The sequence below is a fragment of the Haliotis cracherodii genome, unplaced genomic scaffold, assembly GCF_022045235.1.
Source record: "Haliotis cracherodii isolate W230 unplaced genomic scaffold, xgHalCrac1.p SCAF_19, whole genome shotgun sequence".
NCBI classification, from domain to species: Eukaryota; Metazoa; Mollusca; class Gastropoda; order Lepetellida; family Haliotidae; genus Haliotis; species Haliotis cracherodii.
Window position 1 is genome coordinate 1,880,212 of NW_027266274.1, and position 20,229 is coordinate 1,900,440.

Genomic DNA, 20,229 nt, shown 5'->3' on the forward strand with positions numbered 1-20,229 from the left:
GTCACGTCATTAATGGCCAATATTATTCTAATCTGCTTAAAAGCAACTGGGTGATGAATATCAAGGCTAAATGAAGTGGAAAACTCACTAAAGGTGAATTATTCATTCAGGACAATGTACTAGTGCACAAGTCTGTTGTTGCCATGGCTGCAATGCCTGAAAGTGGCTTTGAACTCCTTGAACATCCTTTGTATTCACCTGATTTGGCATCGTCAGATTCTCACCTTTTCCCAAACTTGAAGAAAGAACTGACAAGCAAGCATCATGCAAATGATGATCATGTCATATCTGCTGGAGAACTTTTTACACCACCAGGAGGAAACCTATGCAAGTGGGATCTAGGCACTTGGTCATTGTTGACAGAAGTGTTTCGAGTTGGTGGTAATCATATTGAAAAATAATTAGCAACCAACTCCATCAACCCTGTCCATCAGTGTTAGGCTCAGAACATTTCAGCCACCCCTTGTATGTCAGTGAGAGTGCTTTGCCCATCTGGCAGTCTTCCCACATCATGGGATAGGGAGGAAATACGTGTTAGTGGTGTGGGACAAAACAAAGACCTTTCTGTCAACAAATGAAGTTGTTTGGGTAACATTTAACTTCTGATAGTGATAAGAAGTGATTATGTTCTATCGGATTATTTTCTAGTTTTGAAACATAAGTGCAGAGTAAAACCTGAATTATCTACTAAGCCCTGTGTTTGCGCATCATTGTGTACACACTTGAAAGAGAGTACTTCGCCTGCACATGACATGGCCATGCACAGTATTCCTGTTGTGCATCATTGAAAGGCTGCAGCTATTTGCACACACGATGCAGGCAACAAACTCCCATGCTGGACAGTGTTGTCAACAGCCAGCATCTGTAAGTTCATGCCTCAACTCATTTTCTCAATTTTCACCCGTGAAAGGAAAAGTACCATCATCTGACTGGATAATGACAGAGCATCCCCAACCTGACTGAATCAGTGAGTAAAACAGAAATTAGCTGTAATATTCATATTCATTCTGTACATGACTCAAACCCACTTGTAAATGTATACAAATATAAAAATATCAGTCTAAACTGGAAATGTTTAATGAAAAGAAAGTGGAGGGTTGCAAATGTGAGACCTGTACAATGGTGCATACTGTGTAGAAGCTGAAACTATGGACTCTCACCTGAAGAAGAAGGACTGGAGGTCTTGGAGGTGCTGGCACTGCTATCCCCATGTCCGCCATGCTTGCTGTGGTGACCGCTACATTGTGAATGAATACCGCACACTTTGGAAGCCTTGGGCAGATCGGCAGCACATTTCAACAAACTGTACACAGGATCAATCTCATCTCCTAACAATACAAGAGTCATCAAGAGACATTACAATTATACATTCCTCTAAGTGCAGAAAGTTTCATAACAGAATATTGAACAGTTCTGAGATAAATTTCAGAAAAAACTTCATTAAACTTTTCTGAATTCCCAGTTGTTTGCATGGAAACGGCAAATGTCAATTCAGCAAATACATGCACCACCTCACAAATTGGTTTGTACATGTGCAAAGTCTAGATATATATGCTCAACAACAAAAGTTCCTGTAACACCAATATTTTAGTGTATTTTTCAAACAAGTAAAGTTTGGTTTTCAATATTGTAGCACATGTATGGAATCAAGTCACAAAAACGCAACTGAAAAGCATGCATTCCATGCAAAAGTTGCCTTTTATGTAAGCCCCATGGATTTCACTACCCAAGAATGGGTATAAAAACATGTGCGTTAACAGGATTCCATATGCATTATTAGCATCATGCTGACAACTACCACTCAGAAAAACAACAAAATTACGCAATTATTCATAATTAAGAAATGCCACGTCTGTCCGAAAATGAGCTCCTGCGAGCCGCTGGTATCCTTGAAGCAGGATCGAGTCAACGTGATGTTGCAAGACAATTTAATGTCCACAGAAACACCATTTGGTGTTTATAGCAACGTTGGCAACAGACGTATGCAGTCAGAGACCATCCTTGGAGTGGCATGGCCACGCGTAACCAATAATCGACAAGACAACTGGATTCGAACAACACACCTACGAAATTGATTCCAGCCAGCAACAGTGACTTCAAGAAGCATCCCTGGCCTTCGACGAACATCTTCACAAACCATACGGCGGCAGCATTATGGTATGGGGTGGGATTACAGCAAGACAGAGGACCCGTTTGATACTGGTAGAGGGAAATCTCAGTGGACAGTGCTACCGCGATGAGATCATCGGCCCTGTTGTTCCATCGTTTTTGCATCGTCATGGCCCAGGCATTACCTTTCAACATGACAATGCCCGGCCTCATATTGCTCGATGTGTTCAGGATTCTCTTCAACAAAATGTGAATGTCATCCCCTGGCCGGCTTCCTCCCTTGATATCTCTATATAATTGAGCACATGTGGGATGAGATGGATCGGCGTCTTCAACGTCAATCACGTGTTCCACAGACACTCCAGGAACTTCGAAACATGCTCCAGTATATATGGACAGATATCCCACAGGACTTTGTTCGCATGGTCCATTCCATGAAGATGTGTTGCATGCATCGCAACCAGAGGTGAACACACACGCTATTGATTTGTAAATTGACATTTGGGCATGTTCATGATTTTTATGAAATCACACATTTTCTGAAGTCAGTATGGCAAATTAAACCATTTGACCACTTACAGGAGTCTTTTATCTGTTGCAAACCAAAATTGTTTCAGAATTGGTAAAAAAAAATTGCATTAAATCTTATTCAATGTCACAGGAACTTTTGTTGTTCAGTATAGATTACAGTATGAAACCCAGCACACACACTCTGTCTATACACAAGTCACCCATCACTCAATCTCTATACCATGTCACCCATCACCCTCTCTCTATACCATGTTAGCCTCACTCTCTCTATACCATGTTACCCTCACTCTCTCTATATACCATGTCATCCATCCCTCTCTCCATATACCATGTCACCCATCACTCTCTCTCTATACCATATCACCCATCACTCTCTCTCCATACCATGTCACCCATCACTCTCTCCATATACCATGTCACCCATCATTCTCTCCATATACCTTGTCACCCATCACTCTCTCTATATACCATGTCACCCTTCACTCTCTCCATATACCATATCACCCATCACTCTCTCCATATACCATGTCACCCATCACTCTCTCCATATACCATGTTACCCATCACTTTCCCTATGTGCCATGTTGCACATCACTCTCTCCATATACCATGTTACCCATCACTCTCCCTATGTGCCATGTTGCACATCACTCTCTCCATATACCATGTCACCCATCACTCTCTCCATATACCATGTCACCCATCACTCTCTCCATATACCATGTTACCCATCACTTTCCCTATGTGCCATGATGCACATCACTCTCTCTATAGACTATTTCACCCATCACTCTCTCTATATACCATGTCACCCATCACTCTCCCTCTATACCATGTCACCCATCACTCTCTCTCTATACCATGTCACCAATCACTCTCTCTATATACCAGGTTACCATCACTCTCTCTATATACCATGTTACCCATCACTCTCCCTGTGTGCCATGTTGCACATCACTCCCTCTATATACCATGTCACCCATCACTCTCTCCATACACCATGATACCAATCACTCTCTCCATATACCATGTTACCCATCACTATCCCTATGTGCCATGTTGCACATCACTCTCTCTATATACCATGTCACCCATCACTCTCTCCATATACCATGTCACCCATCACTCTCTCCATATACCATGTCACCAATCACTCTCTCTCTATACCATGTCACCCATCACTCTCTCTCTATACCATGTCACCCATCACTCTCTATATATACCAGGTCACCCTTCACTCTCTCTATATACCATGTCACCCTTCACTCTCTCTATATACCATGTTACCCATCACTCTCTCTATATACCATGTTGCACACCACTCTCTCTATATACCATTTCACCCATCACTCTCTCTATATACCATGTCACCCATCACTCTCCCTCTATACCATGTCACCCATCACTCTCTCTCTATACCATGTCACCAATCACTCTCTCTATATACCAGGTTACCATCACTCTCTCTATATACCAGGTCACCCATCACTCTCTCTATATACCATGTTGCACACCACTCTCCCTCTATACCATGTCACCCATCACTCTCTCTCTATACCATGTCACCAATCACTCTCTCTATATACCAGGTTACCATCACTCTCTCTATATACCAGGTCACTCATCACTCTCTCTATATACCATGTTGCACACCACTCTCTCTATTTACCAGGTTACCATCACTCTCTCTATATACCAGGTCACCCATCACTCTCTCTATATACCATGTTACCCATCACTCTCCCTTTATACCAGGTTACCCATCACTCTCCATATGTGCCATGATGCACATCACTCTCTCTATATCTGAGACCTGCATCACTTCGGGCTTTCCTCCCACATTAAGCTGACACGCCGCGATATAACTGGAATACTGTTAAAAGCGGCGTTAAACCCAACTCACTCACTCACTCACTCACTCTCTCTATATACCATGTCACCCATCACTCTCTCTATATACCAGGTTACCATCACTCTCTCTATATACCAGGTTACCATCACTCTCTCTATATACATGTACCAGGTTACCACCACTCTCTATATATACATGTACCAGGTTACCATCACTCTATATATACATGTACCAGGTTACCATCACTCTCTATATATACATGTACCAGGTTACCATCACTCTCTCCATATACCAGGTTACCATCACTCTCTCTATATACCAGGTTACCATCACTCTCTATATATACCAGGTTACCATCGATCTCTCTACATACCAGGTTACCATCGATCTCTCTACATACCAGGTTACCATCACTCTCTCCATATACCAGGTTACCATCACTCTCACTATATACCATGTCACCCGTTTCTTTATATATACCCCATGTTACCCATCTCCCTCTATACTTATATCATGTTACACATCACTCTGTACATATACCATGTTACCCATCACTCTCTGTATATATCACATACCTAACGGTAGGGCTGGGACGTGTCCAAATGTACTACCCGGGTACCCATCCCCTTATTACCTGACCCTTCCCAGGTACTGAAGGCCTCCAGATTTGGAAACAAGATGTCTGATTTGGAATTGTTTTAACGCAGCCCTGGCAAAAAGTATTTAGATACATGTATAAAACGATCAGATTATGTGTACACTGAAGTTGACTGAAGCTTTATCTTTACTCAAACATATACAAGGTCAAAGGAATGTCTGCATAGTCAGAAAGAATTGTGACTTGTAGTGTAACCACTGAGCTATAGTGTGTTTTTATCATTAAACAATATATCACGTGACTAACCACAGTAACAAATGTTATATTTGGGATAACACTTTCTTAGTAAAGTACAGATGCTTGTACTTTTTTGTGTTGAGTCCCATCCGGGGTTCGAACCCACACCTGCCTAATCGCCAGCACACAAAGTCAGTGATTTAACCCACTCAGCCACTGAGGCTGCCACAAAAATGAAAGTCCGACAACTGGTAGTTTCTAAATGGCATTGTGTATTCATAGCTTTCGGCCATGAGAGCCATGCCAATTTACACTTGTCAGGGGGGTACTCAAAGTATGTGATCTAGACTACCAGTTGTTGGACTTTCATTTTTGTGGAAGCCTCGGTGGCTAAGTGGGTTAGATCGCTGACTTTGTGTGCTGGCGATTAGGTACCTCACTCTGGCAGGTGTGGGTTCGAATCCCAGATGGACTCAACACAAAAAAGTACAAGAATCTGTACTTTACTAAGAAAGTGTTATCCCAAATATAACATTTGTTACATTTGACCACTTTCTAAATGGCATTGTGTATTCATGACTAAACACAGGTCCGGGTAGTCCTGTGGGTACCCGGGTCCTTCTCTGGACCCACCCGACCCAAGTACCCGAGTTAACTGTCCTAGCCCTGCCTGACTGTATCTGCCAAAATAATTCCACAGTTACATGTGAAATAAAATTGTATTTTCTTTCTGAGTATTAAAAGTTCTTCAAGTTTGTCACCGTCTCTTGCATATTTTACTGACTTGACTCAAGCATTGATGGCTATACCTCTATGACATCATGTAATGTCCACCTGAAGAGATTACAGTATGATGCAGTTCCTTCTATGTGAGGCTCCTAGTGTATCAGTCAACCCTTATCCTTTTCTTTTGGATTTTCTACTCACAATAGAACACCAGAGATGCAACCATACAATATGCAAGCATCTCAGAACTAGATGAATAAATCATATTTCATATGATTTTCTTGAAGCTTGTACATTTTTGTAGTAGTTGTTGATCTAGCATAGGAATTGTGAATAAAAATTGGAAATTGAAAGAGTACAAAGTCTCTCAACTATGTATCGTTGTAATGCAAGTATCATGATATAACATTTTTACAAAGTTTTCATATAATAACTAGATCCACAACACGTGCTTTTATAAGTTATCATGGTGTAATATTAATACGAAAGTTCATATAATTATAGAACAGCAAGTAATACATATTAAGATCCAGGAAAAATGCAGACACAAAATATTAACAGTTTCAGTTATAGCTTTTTTGATACATACTAGCCTAAGGTAATGAGAACCCATCTCCCAGACATACCATTCAATAAGACAAAAGTTATGTCTTCATAGTTTTATAGATTGCCTTGAACTGATTTATTTAAGTAAATCTGCAATCACCTATATTGGAATAGCATTCACAAAATACTTCAATTTAGACTCATTAAGGATTAGTCCCATACAAGCTTGTCTATTATGATATCGTAATCTCTTTCCAAGCACCCAGTAAATATGTCAACAAGATTAGTGCCAGTCCAGCAGCATTAAGTATTCCCCTCTGTCTAGCTAGCCATTCATTAACTGTAGGGCACACCTCATTGTGTATCAACAACCAATAATATTCCTTTATATTGTACTAATTTTTGTGAAATACATTCAGAAGCACAATGTTAAGAAAAAGAAAGGCTTTGACACTCCAACCAAGGAGACCCGCACCACAGAGCGTTGTACCCACTCACTGCAGCATCCACAGCTATAGTTAAGATATTGTTAATTGTTCATGTAAATAAAATTGTAATTGTCTCCTGTGACTCCAGCTCCTGGCTGACTAATTCCCCAAAGAAAACCAGCATGCCATATATATGGCAGCAGCAGCAGCATCTACCATGTACACATGGTACTTGCATCAAATGAGAGTACCCTCCCTTAGACCAAGTGGACAGTCATTAGAAATGTAGTCCTCATTAATGTCAACTGATGCAATGTTGTTTCATGAATATTGGTGCACTATTTTTATGTTACTTCGTGGTCATTACAACATATATGATAACCTCCACCTGCTAGCTCATGTGAAATCATATAGCCATCATGGCATGATTCAATAACTTGAACGACGGCTGTCAGCCTCCCTTCAGGTACAATAACCCAATTTGGAGATATCCTGAAGCTGATACTTCCACTGAATGCCGATGTTTCTAGCTTCTAACTAATGTTATTAATGGTTTGTATATTTTGAGTTTGTTTTCAGAGTTTGCATCACTGATCACAACAAAACTGTGCACACAATTGCCAGGCCATATACTGAAAGAACAATATATGTTCGATTCATCACCAGTGAATCTTGTATTCAATGGCTACCATTATATAACTGCAGGTTTTTTTTTCTATATTCAAGGCTATTGTGCAAAATTTACAAGCACTTTTAGTAGATAAATAACTTTATTTGTTTGTAAAAAAGAAATGCAGCACTCAGCACTACAGACGACGGTCTGTAAATAATAGAGTCTGGACCAGACAATCCAGTGATTAATATCATGAGAATCAATCTATGCAATTGGGATACAATGATCTGCATCAAACAAGTCAGCGAGCCCGACTACCCGATCCCGTTAGTCGCTTCTTATGACAAGCATAGTCACCTTTCACGGCAAACATTGGTTGCTGAAGACCTATTCTTCCCCGGATCTCCACGGGTAGATACATTAGTACACTCATCCCCATGCGTCTGTGTGTGGACTGACCAGCACATAAGTGGTTAAATATCTAAAACTACTCCAATTTCCCTGATTACTGTATGTTGATTGGCTGTTCTGAGTGCAGACGAAAACAGCCTGTGCACATCTTCAAAGAGATTGTAGTAACCACTATAACCTACAACACTGTTGTGAAAATAGCTGCATCTAGTTAGTGGTGTTCTCAGCTCTGCTGAAGTACTCAAGTACTGATATGCGCTATATGTTCCCATCGTCTGGCAGTCTGCCAGTCAATCAAGGCCACAACCACCAGCAGTTGGTCACCAGCAACCACAGCTTCAGTCAGGTCACACGAGAAATTGCAGCCATGCACTCGTATGTGCTTCACAACATTCTCATTTTGCCTTTTATCAATTTAAATGCTGTGTACAGCCTACATCAAATTAGGTAATTACCATGACAACATCACAAGCTGATGCAGTGCTACATCTCCTTCATCATCGATCTAATTTTTCAAAATAGATAATTTAATTTGCAATGTCTATGTTTTCTACTTGCAGAAACAATTATGACCTCCTTGCAGGCTCTATCTGATATGTAGACACGTGACATATATGCCTGCACAATGAAACTGCATGGTGGTTGTAACAAGAGCTGTCATGGGAGGATAACTCATACCTCTTAGAGTTGACAGGTGAATTACAAAATGTTAGGTGTATGATTCACAGTAACATTTACTTCAGATAAATCATAAATTAGCAGAACATTTCAGTTTTCAATAAGATAACATAAGTTTGGACTTCTGAACCTTAATCACATCAGCATTCTATCAGACTAAATGCAACAAAATTCCCATAGTCCACACTAGTCACAAAGTCTAGCAGGGCAAACATCTCCCTACAACACACCACTTCTCCCTACAACACTCCACTTCACCCTACAACACTCTACAACACTCCACTTCACCCTACAACACTCCACTTCTCCCTAAAACACTCCACTTCACCCTACAACACTCTACAACACTCCACTTCACCCTACAACACTCCACTTCTCCCTACAACACTCCACTTCACCCTACAACACTCCACTTCTCCCTACAACACTCCACTTCTCCCTACAACACTCCACTTCACCCTACAACACTCCACTTCACCCTACAACACTCCACTTCACCCTACAACACTCCACTTCACCCTACAACACTCCACTTCTCCCTACAACACTCCACTTCACCCTACAACACTCCACTTCTCCCTACAACACTCCACTTCTCCCTACAACACTCCACTTCACCCTACAACACTCCACTTCTCCCTACAACACTCCACTTCTCCCTACAACACTCCACTTCACCCTACAACACTCCACTTCTCCCTACAACACTCCACTTCTCCCTACAACACTCCACTTCACCCTACAACACTCCACTTCACCCTACAACACTCCACTTCTCCCTACAACACTCCACTTCTCCCTACAACACTACACTTCTCCCTACAACACTCCACTTCTCCCTACAACACTCCACTTCTCCCTACAACACTCCACTTCACCCTACAACACTCCACTTCACCCTACAACACTCCACTTCTCCCTACAACACTCCACTTCTCCCTACAACACTCCACTTCACCCTACAACACTCCACTTCACCCTACAACACTCCACTTCTCCCTACAACACTCCACTTCACCCTACAACACTCCACTTCTCCCTACAACACTCCACTTCACCCTACAACACTCCACTTCTCCCTACAACACTCCACTTCACCCTACAACACTCCACTTCACCCTACAACACTCCACTTCTCCCTACAACACTCCACTTCACCCTACAACACTCTACTTCTCCCTACAACACTCCACTTCTCCCTACAACACTCCACTTCACCCTACAACACTCCACTTCTCCCTACAACACTCCACTTCACCCTACAACACTCCACTTCTCCCTACAACACTCCACTTCACCCTACAACACTCCACTTCTCCCTACAACACTCCACTTCACCCTACAACACTCCACTTCTCCCTACAACACTCCACTTCACCCTACAACACTCCACTTCACCCTACAACACTCCACTTCTCCCTACAACACTCCACTTCACCCTACAACACTCCACTTCTCCCTACAACACTCCACTTCTCCCTACAACACTCCACTTCTCCCTACAACACTACACTTCACCCTACAACACTCCACTTCTCCCTACAACACTCCACTTCTCCCTACAACTCTCCACTTCACCCTACAACACTCCACTTCACCCTACAACACTCCACTTCTCCCTACAACACTCCACTTCACCCTACAACACTCCACTTCACCCTACAACACTCCACTTCTCCCTACAACACTCCACTTCACCCTACAACACTCCACTTCACCCTACAACACTCCACTTCTCCCTACAACACTCCACTTCTCCCTACAACACTCTACAACACTCCACTTCACCCTACAACAGTCCACTTCTCCCTACAACACTCCACTTCACCCTACAACACTCCACTTCTCCCTACAACACTCCACTTCACCCTACAACGCTCCACTTCTCCCTACAACACTCCACTTCACCCTACAACACTCCACTTCTCCCTACAACACTCCACTTTTCCGTACAACACTCCACTTCTCCCTACAACACTCTACAACACTCCACTTCTCCCTACAACACTCCACTTCTCCCTACAACACTCCACTTCACCCTACAACACTCCACTTCACCCTACAACACTCCACTTCTCCCTACAACACTCCACTTCACCCTACAACACTCCACTTCTCCCTACAACACTCCACTTCACCCTACAACACTCCACTTCACCCTACAACACTCCACTTCTCCCTACAACACTCCACTTCACCCTACAACACTCCACTTCTCCCTACAACACTCCACTTCACCCTACAACACTCCACTTCACCCTACAACACTCCACTTCTCCCTACAACACTCCACTTCACCCTACAACACTCCACTTCTCCCTACAACACACTGTTTCTCCTTAACAACACACTGTTTCTCCCTACAACACAAAGTTTCTCCCTACAACACACTGTTTCTCCCTGTAACACACTGTTTCTACCTACAACACACTCTTTCTCCCTACAACACACTGTTTCTCCCTGTAACACACTGTTTCTACCTACAACACATTGTTTCTCCCTACAACACACTCTTTCTCCCTATAACACATCGTTTCTCCCTATAACACACTGTTTCTCCCTATAACACATTGTTTCTCCCTATAACACACTTTTCTCCCTATAACACACTGTTTCTCCCTACAACACTGTTTCTCCCTATAACACATTGTTTCTCCCTATAACACACTGTTTCTACCTATAACACATTGTTTCTCCCTATAACACACTGTTTCTCCCTAAACACATTGTTTCTCCCTACAGCACACTGTTTCTCTCTATAACACATTGTATTTTCCTATAAAACATTGTTTCTCCCTTCAATACACTGTTTCTCCCTACAACACACTGTTTCTCCATTCAACACACTGTTTCACCTTAACAAAACACTGTTTCTCCCTTCAACACATTGTTTCTCCCTTCAAGACACCGTTTCTCCCTACAACACACTTGTCCACATTACAACACACTTATTCACACTACAAAACACTTATTCACACTACAAGACACTTCTTCACACTCCACTTCTCCCTACAACACTCCACTTCTCCCTACAACACTCCACTTCTCCCTACAACACTCCACTTCACCCTACAACACTCCACTTCACCCTACAACACTCCACTTCACCCTACAACACTCCACTTCTCCCTACAACACTCCACTTCTCCCTACAACACTCCACTTCTCCCTACAACACTCCACTTCACCCTACAACACTCCACTTCTCCCTACAACACTCCACTTCACCCTACAACACTCCACTTCTCCCTACAACACTCCACTTCACCCTACAACACTCTACTTCTCCCTACAACACTCCACTTCACCCTACAACACTCCACTTCTCCCTACAACACTCCACTTCACCCTACAACACTCCACTTCTCCCTACAACACTCCACTTCTCCCTACAACACTCCACTTCACCCTACAACACTCTACAACACTCCACTTCTCCCTACAACACTCCACTTCTCCCTACAACACTCCACTTCACCCTACAACACTCCACTTCTCCCTACAACACTCCACTTCACCCTACAACACTCCACTTCTCCCTACAACACTCCACTTCACCCTACAACACTCCACTTCACCCTACAACACTCCACTTCTCCCTACAACACTCCACTTCTCCCTACAACACTCCACTTCACCCTACAACACTCCACTTTTCCCTACAACACACTGTTTCTCTCTATAACACATTGTATTTTCCTATAAAACATTGTTTCTCCCTTCAATACACTGTTTCTCCCTACAACACACTGTTTCTCCATTCAACACACTGTTTCACCTTAACAAAACACTGTTTCTCCCTTCAACACATTGTTTCTCCCTTCAAGACACCGTTTCTCCCTACAACACACTTGTCCACATTACAACACTCTTATTCACACTACAAAACACTTATTCACACTACAAGACACTTTTTCACACTACAAGACACTTCTCCACACTACAACACACTTCTCCACACTACAACACACTTGTTCACACTACAACACACTGTTTCTCCCTTCAACACACCTGTTCACACTACAACACACTGTTTCTCCCTACAACACACCTGTTCACACTACAACACACTTGTTCACACAACAATACTTTTCTCCACACTACAACACACTTGTTCACACTACAACAACTTGTTCACATTACAACACACCTGTTCACACTACATTTGGTCACACTACAACACACTTGGTCACACTACAACCCACTTGTTCACACTACAACACACTTGGTCACACTACAACACACTTGGTCACACTACAACACACTTGTTCAAAGTACAACACACTTGTTCACACTACCACACACACACTTGTTCACACTACAACACACTTGTTCACATTACAACACACTGTTTCTCCCTACAACACACCTGTTCACATTACAACACACTGTTTCTCCCTACAACACACCTGTTCACACTACAACACACTGTTTCACCCTATAACACACCACTTCACCCCTACAACACACCTGTTCACACTACAACACACTGTTTCTCTCTACAATGCATCACTTCACCCTACAACACACCTGTTCACATTACAACACACTGTTTGTCCCTACAACACACCTGTTCACACTACAACACACTGTTTCACCCTATAACACACCACTTCACCCCTACAACACACTGTTTCTCCCTTCAACACATTTGTTCACAGTACAACACACCACTTCACCCTACAACACACTGCTTCACCCTACAACACACCACTTCACTATATGTCTGATATTGGATATTTGGGAAAGGACTCACTCTCCTCAGACTCTTCCTCCTCCTGGTCCTTGGAATCTTTCCTTCTCAGACTTCCCTTCTTCTGAAACATTAAGTGTTTCAGCACTTTAGTGGGCAGAGTCATGCTAAGTACCGGTAAAAGCTCTACTGTCATAACCAGGATCATGGTCATGCAATCACAAGATTTCATGAACTATAGCAAGAACAAACAATTTAGGACCCAGTGTATTTTAATGATTAGACACCTGGGTCTGAGTGATCTAAGATATTTAAACCATGATTAATATTGTTATCATTGTTAATAATTCTAAGAATAATACATCCATTACATCTTTGCCATAAATCCTGTATTTTGGCTTCAGTCACACTAACTAAATTTTAAGATTTTCAACAGATGTCCTCTTCACTGTCAATTACACACAATTAGTTGTTCCGGAATAGCACTATAGCAACCCAAGCTATGACAGGATTGGTAAGTGTCTATGGCTCAACGGCCCCATGATGGTAGAATGGTTTTGGCTACAAAATGTGGGAGCGATCTTAGATTAATTGAGGTCCAATGTTGATCATGGGTGAGACTAGCATAGTCCGGAGCATGGAGTTCTGAAACTCTTGCTGCTGTGGCTAGGACATGGCTAGGACGAAGGAGGCTTTCCTTGATTTTTGGAGTAAGGTAGCCTTAGCCATGGGCTCATAAGGTTCCGTTAAAAGTGCTGATAGCACAACAGATAGATTCCACTTGGGGAAGATACTAGGTGTGCAAACATCTTCTAGTAGGAAGGATCTCATTAGTCTGTTTGGAATGGGATGGTTTCCAATTGAGAGTCTGCATGTTGAAGTACAGAGTAAAGTGCCGATCTGTAACCTTTTATCGTCCCATGTCGGAACTTATTGTCCTGACGTAGATGTAGTAGAGAGTCCGCTACCATAGGGATCGGGAGTGTATTAGTATCTAACCCCTTGTCGTCTTCTCCACTGGACGAACTAAACCCCATCTATTGTCATATATAAGGGAGGACGAAGGTCTCCATGATCTTGCCACAACCTTCAGATGCAAGTCCAGAGTACCCGGATGTCTGCATCTTTGCGTGATAACTTCCAGGCAGTTAGATTTAGGCTGGGCAGATTGTCGTAGAAAATGTTGACATGGTCTGTCATAACAGATCTCGATGGTGAGGTAACTGGAGAGGCTCTTCCATTAATAGACTTAATAATCTGGGGAACCATGCTCTGGTGAAAGAGATTGGTGCTATCAAGATTATCATGCAATCCGTCTCCTTCACCTTGTGGATGAACTTGACTAGGAGAGACCATGGTTGGAATGCGTATGATGTTCTTGCATCGGTGAAGTCAGAGGAATGTCGCTTATCACATGCTCTCTGTGAGTCCACCAATGCAGGTCCCTCCAATGCAGGTCCCATAACAAATATGGAGGTAACTGAATCCTGAACTGTAAGGTATGGGATCATAGTGAGTTGATCAATGTCTGTAGAGGACGTAACATCAACCTTCCTCTGAAGTTCATATCCTGTAGAGACGTTAGATTGCTTAGAAGAGAGACCATCTTAGAGACCTGCTGGGTTGAATTGACAGGGATTGAATCATCGTAATAGTCTTGAGAAATCGATTCTCTGGTGGACATAGATATCCCTTGTGGAGTTGGAAACACACTCTGATGTATACGTTGTCTTGAACTGGAGTGGTCCTCGACTTGGAGGGATTGACTAGGAGGCCTAGGTAGGTCTTAAGCTGAACCAGAAATAGCATGTTCTGGTGTAACTGAGCTTCTTCTTGGTCTGCTGCCAGGAATCGTCCAGGTACTCTTGCATTCGTACTATCTGGAGGTGGGCAAACATGATGACTGGTGCTGTAATCCTGGTAAACAAGGGGCTATTGATATCCCGAATGGTAAGACCTGGTACTTGTAGCGTTGATCCGTTATTGCAGGTCGAGGCTGATGAGCCAATTTCGTGTCCTCAAAGTCAACCGCAACTTCAGTCCGGATTCCATCTGGAACTTCTGAGGAGGTACCAGGAATGATTTGTTGAGGATCTTTAAGTCTGAATTAAAGAATTAAGAATTCTTCTTCAGAACTAAGAATAGCGGAGTATAAAAAACCTTTGGTGTTGTTGATCTCCAATAGTTTCAGAATGGCTTGTTTCTTTAGTAGCTTCCTGATGGCCAGATCTGCTGCCGCTAGCTTGACTCCGACTAGACAAATCTGTGGCCGATGGCCTGAGATGTCAGGATGGGATGCCTCTTGAAATGCTGTTTAGCGAAACGGGTGGCAAGGAAGTCAGAACTTCTGCACCTGACTTGTCTCGGCGATAGGCTCCTCGTTTCTTGTAGTCAGGCTGATGAAACGAATCCTGAGAAGACTGATGTTTGTCGTACCCCGATTCAGTTGGAACGAATCCTACCCAGAGGGCACAAACTTCTTCTTAGGTGGCTGTATATATGATGAATCTTTCTGATACCTTCAGGGATAGGAAGATCCCTGTGCATTGACAGCTAGGTTGATAGTCAACACCTGAGCCGTTCACTTGTGTCTTGTCTGACCTCGTCTATGACATGTCCCAATCTGCCGTTGAATATCTTAGAAATCTTTTATTAGAAAACCATAGAACAATCTTAGATTAAATGTGACTAAACCAAGTACTAGATCGTTACAACTTTATCAGTAGGTGTTGACTCTAGCACAGACAGGAAAGAAGTGAGGATTTCTGCCATTGCACACGTCATAGTTTGGGTTGCTATAGCGATATTTGGGAACAACTAATTGTGTGTACCGTATTTTCTTGAGTATAAAGCACACTTTTTTCCCCAAAAAACACAACTTGGTAGTAAGGGGTGCACATTGTACATGCTATAATGAGTTTTGATACCTTGTCAACAAATCCATACTGAAGTACGCAAATTAATTATGTAATTACACTATATGGTTATAAAAAGTGTTCATTGTATATCTGGAATTCTTACTTATTTCCGATCGGTTAGCCTAGTGGTTATAGCGTTTGCACGTCACGCCGAAGACCCAAGTTCGATTCCCGACATGGGTACAATGTAAATAAAAAAATAGCTTCAGATACAAATTTTTCCTGATCCTTGCATCAAAATCATTTAAAGTTATATCATGTGGTAAGTTTTAACCGAATCACCGGTAGATTCCAAGAAAACATGTGTACAGCTGATTGCTGTTTCCAGCTAAAATTACGAGAAAACACACAAGATAATCTTTATCCCTGGACAACATGTCTGGTGATTTTTTTATCTCTAATTTCAAATTTGTACCAACCAAGTTTCTTTACACCTGTTGGTTCACTAGAATTCACTGAAAGGATATGGTGTAATTTTTTTCTGCGCATAATATTGGCGCACTACACTCAAGGAAATATGGTAATTGACATTGAAGTGGACTTCTGTTGAAAATCTGAAAATTTAGTTAGTGTGACTTAAGCCAAAAATAAAAATACAGGATTTATGGCAAAGATGTAATAGATGTAGAGGATTCGCAAGATTTAGATATTTTCAAGAAGTCTATGTTTAACTCTGAGAACACTATGTGTGTTTCCCCTGCATTGGTGAATGTGAAATAGGTTTCCTGTGCCTTGCAAATGTCCACCTTAGTTATTGGTTATGAAATGTATTTCCCTATATAACCAACTGGAGCGCATTTATCAAACACCTAAGTTTTACTTGCCCATTGTGATGAGCCTATAATTAACAGACAGAGCCTTGATGCTGTCTGTTGTTTCTCTCAACAAAAAAAGCTACATAATCACATGTACATTGAATCAATGACATAAATCAATATCCTGATAAAGTAATAGATTATCTGTCCATCTGAAATCTAAGTTGAAAACTCAAACTGACAGCTTGAGTGGAGGATGGTATTTCATACAGGCAGACTACTACACTTCAGCATAGCCTGAAGTAAATGACTGTTGTGTTAATAAACGGTTAATGTTTAACTTACCAATGATGTTTGTTTTTCGTTGCTCTTGAGGTTTTTGAATGCTTTTTTCCACATGCCCTTGATAGCTGACGATGACTGTGAGTGTTTCATATCAGACTCTTCCTCTTGCTGGTCAACTCCCTCCACAACCGACCCGTTCTGCTTCGGCATCACCATGTCCATCTGCACATACATCACACTCTATATATGTAGAGTCTACATCACCATGTCCATCTGCACATACAACACACTCTATATATGTAGAGTCTACATGACCATGTCCATCTGCACATACAACCGACTCTATATATGTAGAGTCTACATGACCATGTCCATCTGCACATACAACACACTCTATATATGTAGAGTCTACATGACCATGTCCATCTGCACATACAACACACCCTATATATGTAGAGTTTACATGACCATGTCCATCTGCACATACAACACACTCTATATATGTAGAGTCTACATGACCATGTCCATCTGCACATACAACACACTCTATATATGTAGAGTCTACATGACCATGTCCATCTGCACATACAACACACTCTATATATGTAGAGTCTACATGACCATGTCCATCTGCACATACAACACACTCTATATATGTAGAGTCTACATGACCATGTCCATCTGCACATACAACACACTCTATATATGTAGAGTCTACATGACCATGTCCATCTGCACATACAACACACTCTATATATGTAGAGTCTACATGACCATGTCCATCTGCACATACAACCCACTCTATATATGTAGAGTTTACATGACCATGTCCATCTGCACATACAACACACTCTATATATGTAGAGTCTACATCACCATGTCCATCTGCACATACAACCCACTCTATATATGTAGAGTCTACATGACCATGTCCATCTGCACATACAACCCACTCTATATATGTAGAGTCTACATGACCATGTCCATCTGCACATACAACACACTCTATATATGTAGAGTCTACATGACCATGTCCATCTGCACATACAACACACTCTATATATGTAGAGTCTACATGACCATGTCCATCTGCACATACAACACACTCTATATATGTAGAGTCTACATGACCATGTCCATCTGCACATACAACACACTCTATATATGTAGAGTCTACATGACCATGTCCATCTGCACATACAACCCACTCTATATATGTAGAGTCTATATGACCATGTCCATCTGCACATACAACCCACTCTATATATGTAGAGTCTACATGACCATGTCCATCTGCACATACAACACACTCTATATATGTAGAGTCTACATGACCATGTCAATCTGCACATACATCACACTCTATATATGTAGAGTCTACATCACCATGTCCATCTGCACATACAACCCACTCTATATATGTAGAGTCTACATGACCATGTCCATCTGCACATACAACACACTCTATATATGTAGAGTCTACATGACCATGTCCATCTGCACATACATCACACTCTATATATGTAGAGTCTACATCACCATGTCCATCTGCACATACAACACACTCTATATATGTAGAGTCTACATGACCATGTCCATCTGCACATACAACACACTCTATATATGTAGAGTCTACATGACCATGTCCATCTGCACATACAACACACTCTATATATGTAGAGTCTACATGACCATGTCCATCTGCACATACAACCCACTCTATATATGTAGAGTCTACATGACCATGTCCATCTGCACATACAACCCACTCTATATATGTAGAGTCTACATGACCATGTCCATCTGCACATACAACACACTCTATATATGTAGAGTCTACATGACCATGTCCATCTGCACATACAACACACTCTATATATGTAGAGTCTACATGACCATGTCCATCTGCACATATAACACACTCTATATAAGTAGAGTCTACATGACCATGTCCATCTGCACATACATCACACTCTATATATGTAGAGTCTACATCACCATGTCCATCTGCACATACAACCCACTCTATATATGTAGAGTCTACATGACCATGTCCATCTGCACATACAACACACTCTATATATGTAGAGTCTACATGACCATGTCCATCTGCACATACAACACACTCTATATATGTAGAGTCTACATGACCATGTCCATCTGCACATACAACACACTCTATATATGTAGAGTCTACATGACCATGTCCATCTGCACATACAACACACTCTATATATGTAGAGTCTACATGACCATGTCCATCTGCACATACAACCCACTCTATATATGTAGAGTCTATATGACCATGTCCATCTGCACATACAACCCACTCTATATATGTAGAGTCTACATGACCATGTCCATCTGCACATACAACACACTCTATATATGTAGAGTCTACATGACCATGTCAATCTGCACATACATCACACTCTATATATGTAGAGTCTACATCACCATGTCCATCTGCACATACAACCCACTCTATATATGTAGAGTCTACATGACCATGTCCATCTGCACATACAACACACTCTATATATGTAGAGTCTACATGACCATGTCCATCTGCACATACATCACACTCTATATATGTAGAGTCTACATCACCATGTCCATCTGCACATACAACACACTCTATATATGTAGAGTCTACATGACCATGTCCATCTGCACATACAACACACTCTATATATGTAGAGTCTACATGACCATGTCCATCTGCACATACAACACACTCTATATATGTAGAGTCTACATGACCATGTCCATCTGCACATACAACCCACTCTATATATGTAGAGTCTACATGACCATGTCCATCTGCACATACAACCCACTCTATATAT

At 41.8% G+C, this 20,229-nt stretch overlaps 1 protein-coding gene across 3 annotated transcripts in view; it reads right to left on the minus strand.

Moving 5' to 3' along the window:
* LOC139466660 (uncharacterized) overlaps positions 1-20,229 on the minus strand; it is a 345,287-nt gene that overhangs the window by 78,758 nt on the left and 246,300 nt on the right. For all 3 annotated transcript variants that reach the window (XM_071248253.1, XM_071248252.1, XM_071248254.1), the window contains 3 exons: positions 17,441-17,602; positions 13,486-13,546; positions 1,161-1,328 (listed from right to left, as the gene is read on the minus strand). In XM_071248253.1, coding sequence (XP_071104354.1) covers positions 1,161-1,328; positions 13,486-13,546; positions 17,441-17,602 — 391 coding nt within the window. The remainder of the gene's footprint in view (positions 1-1,160; positions 1,329-13,485; positions 13,547-17,440; positions 17,603-20,229) is intronic.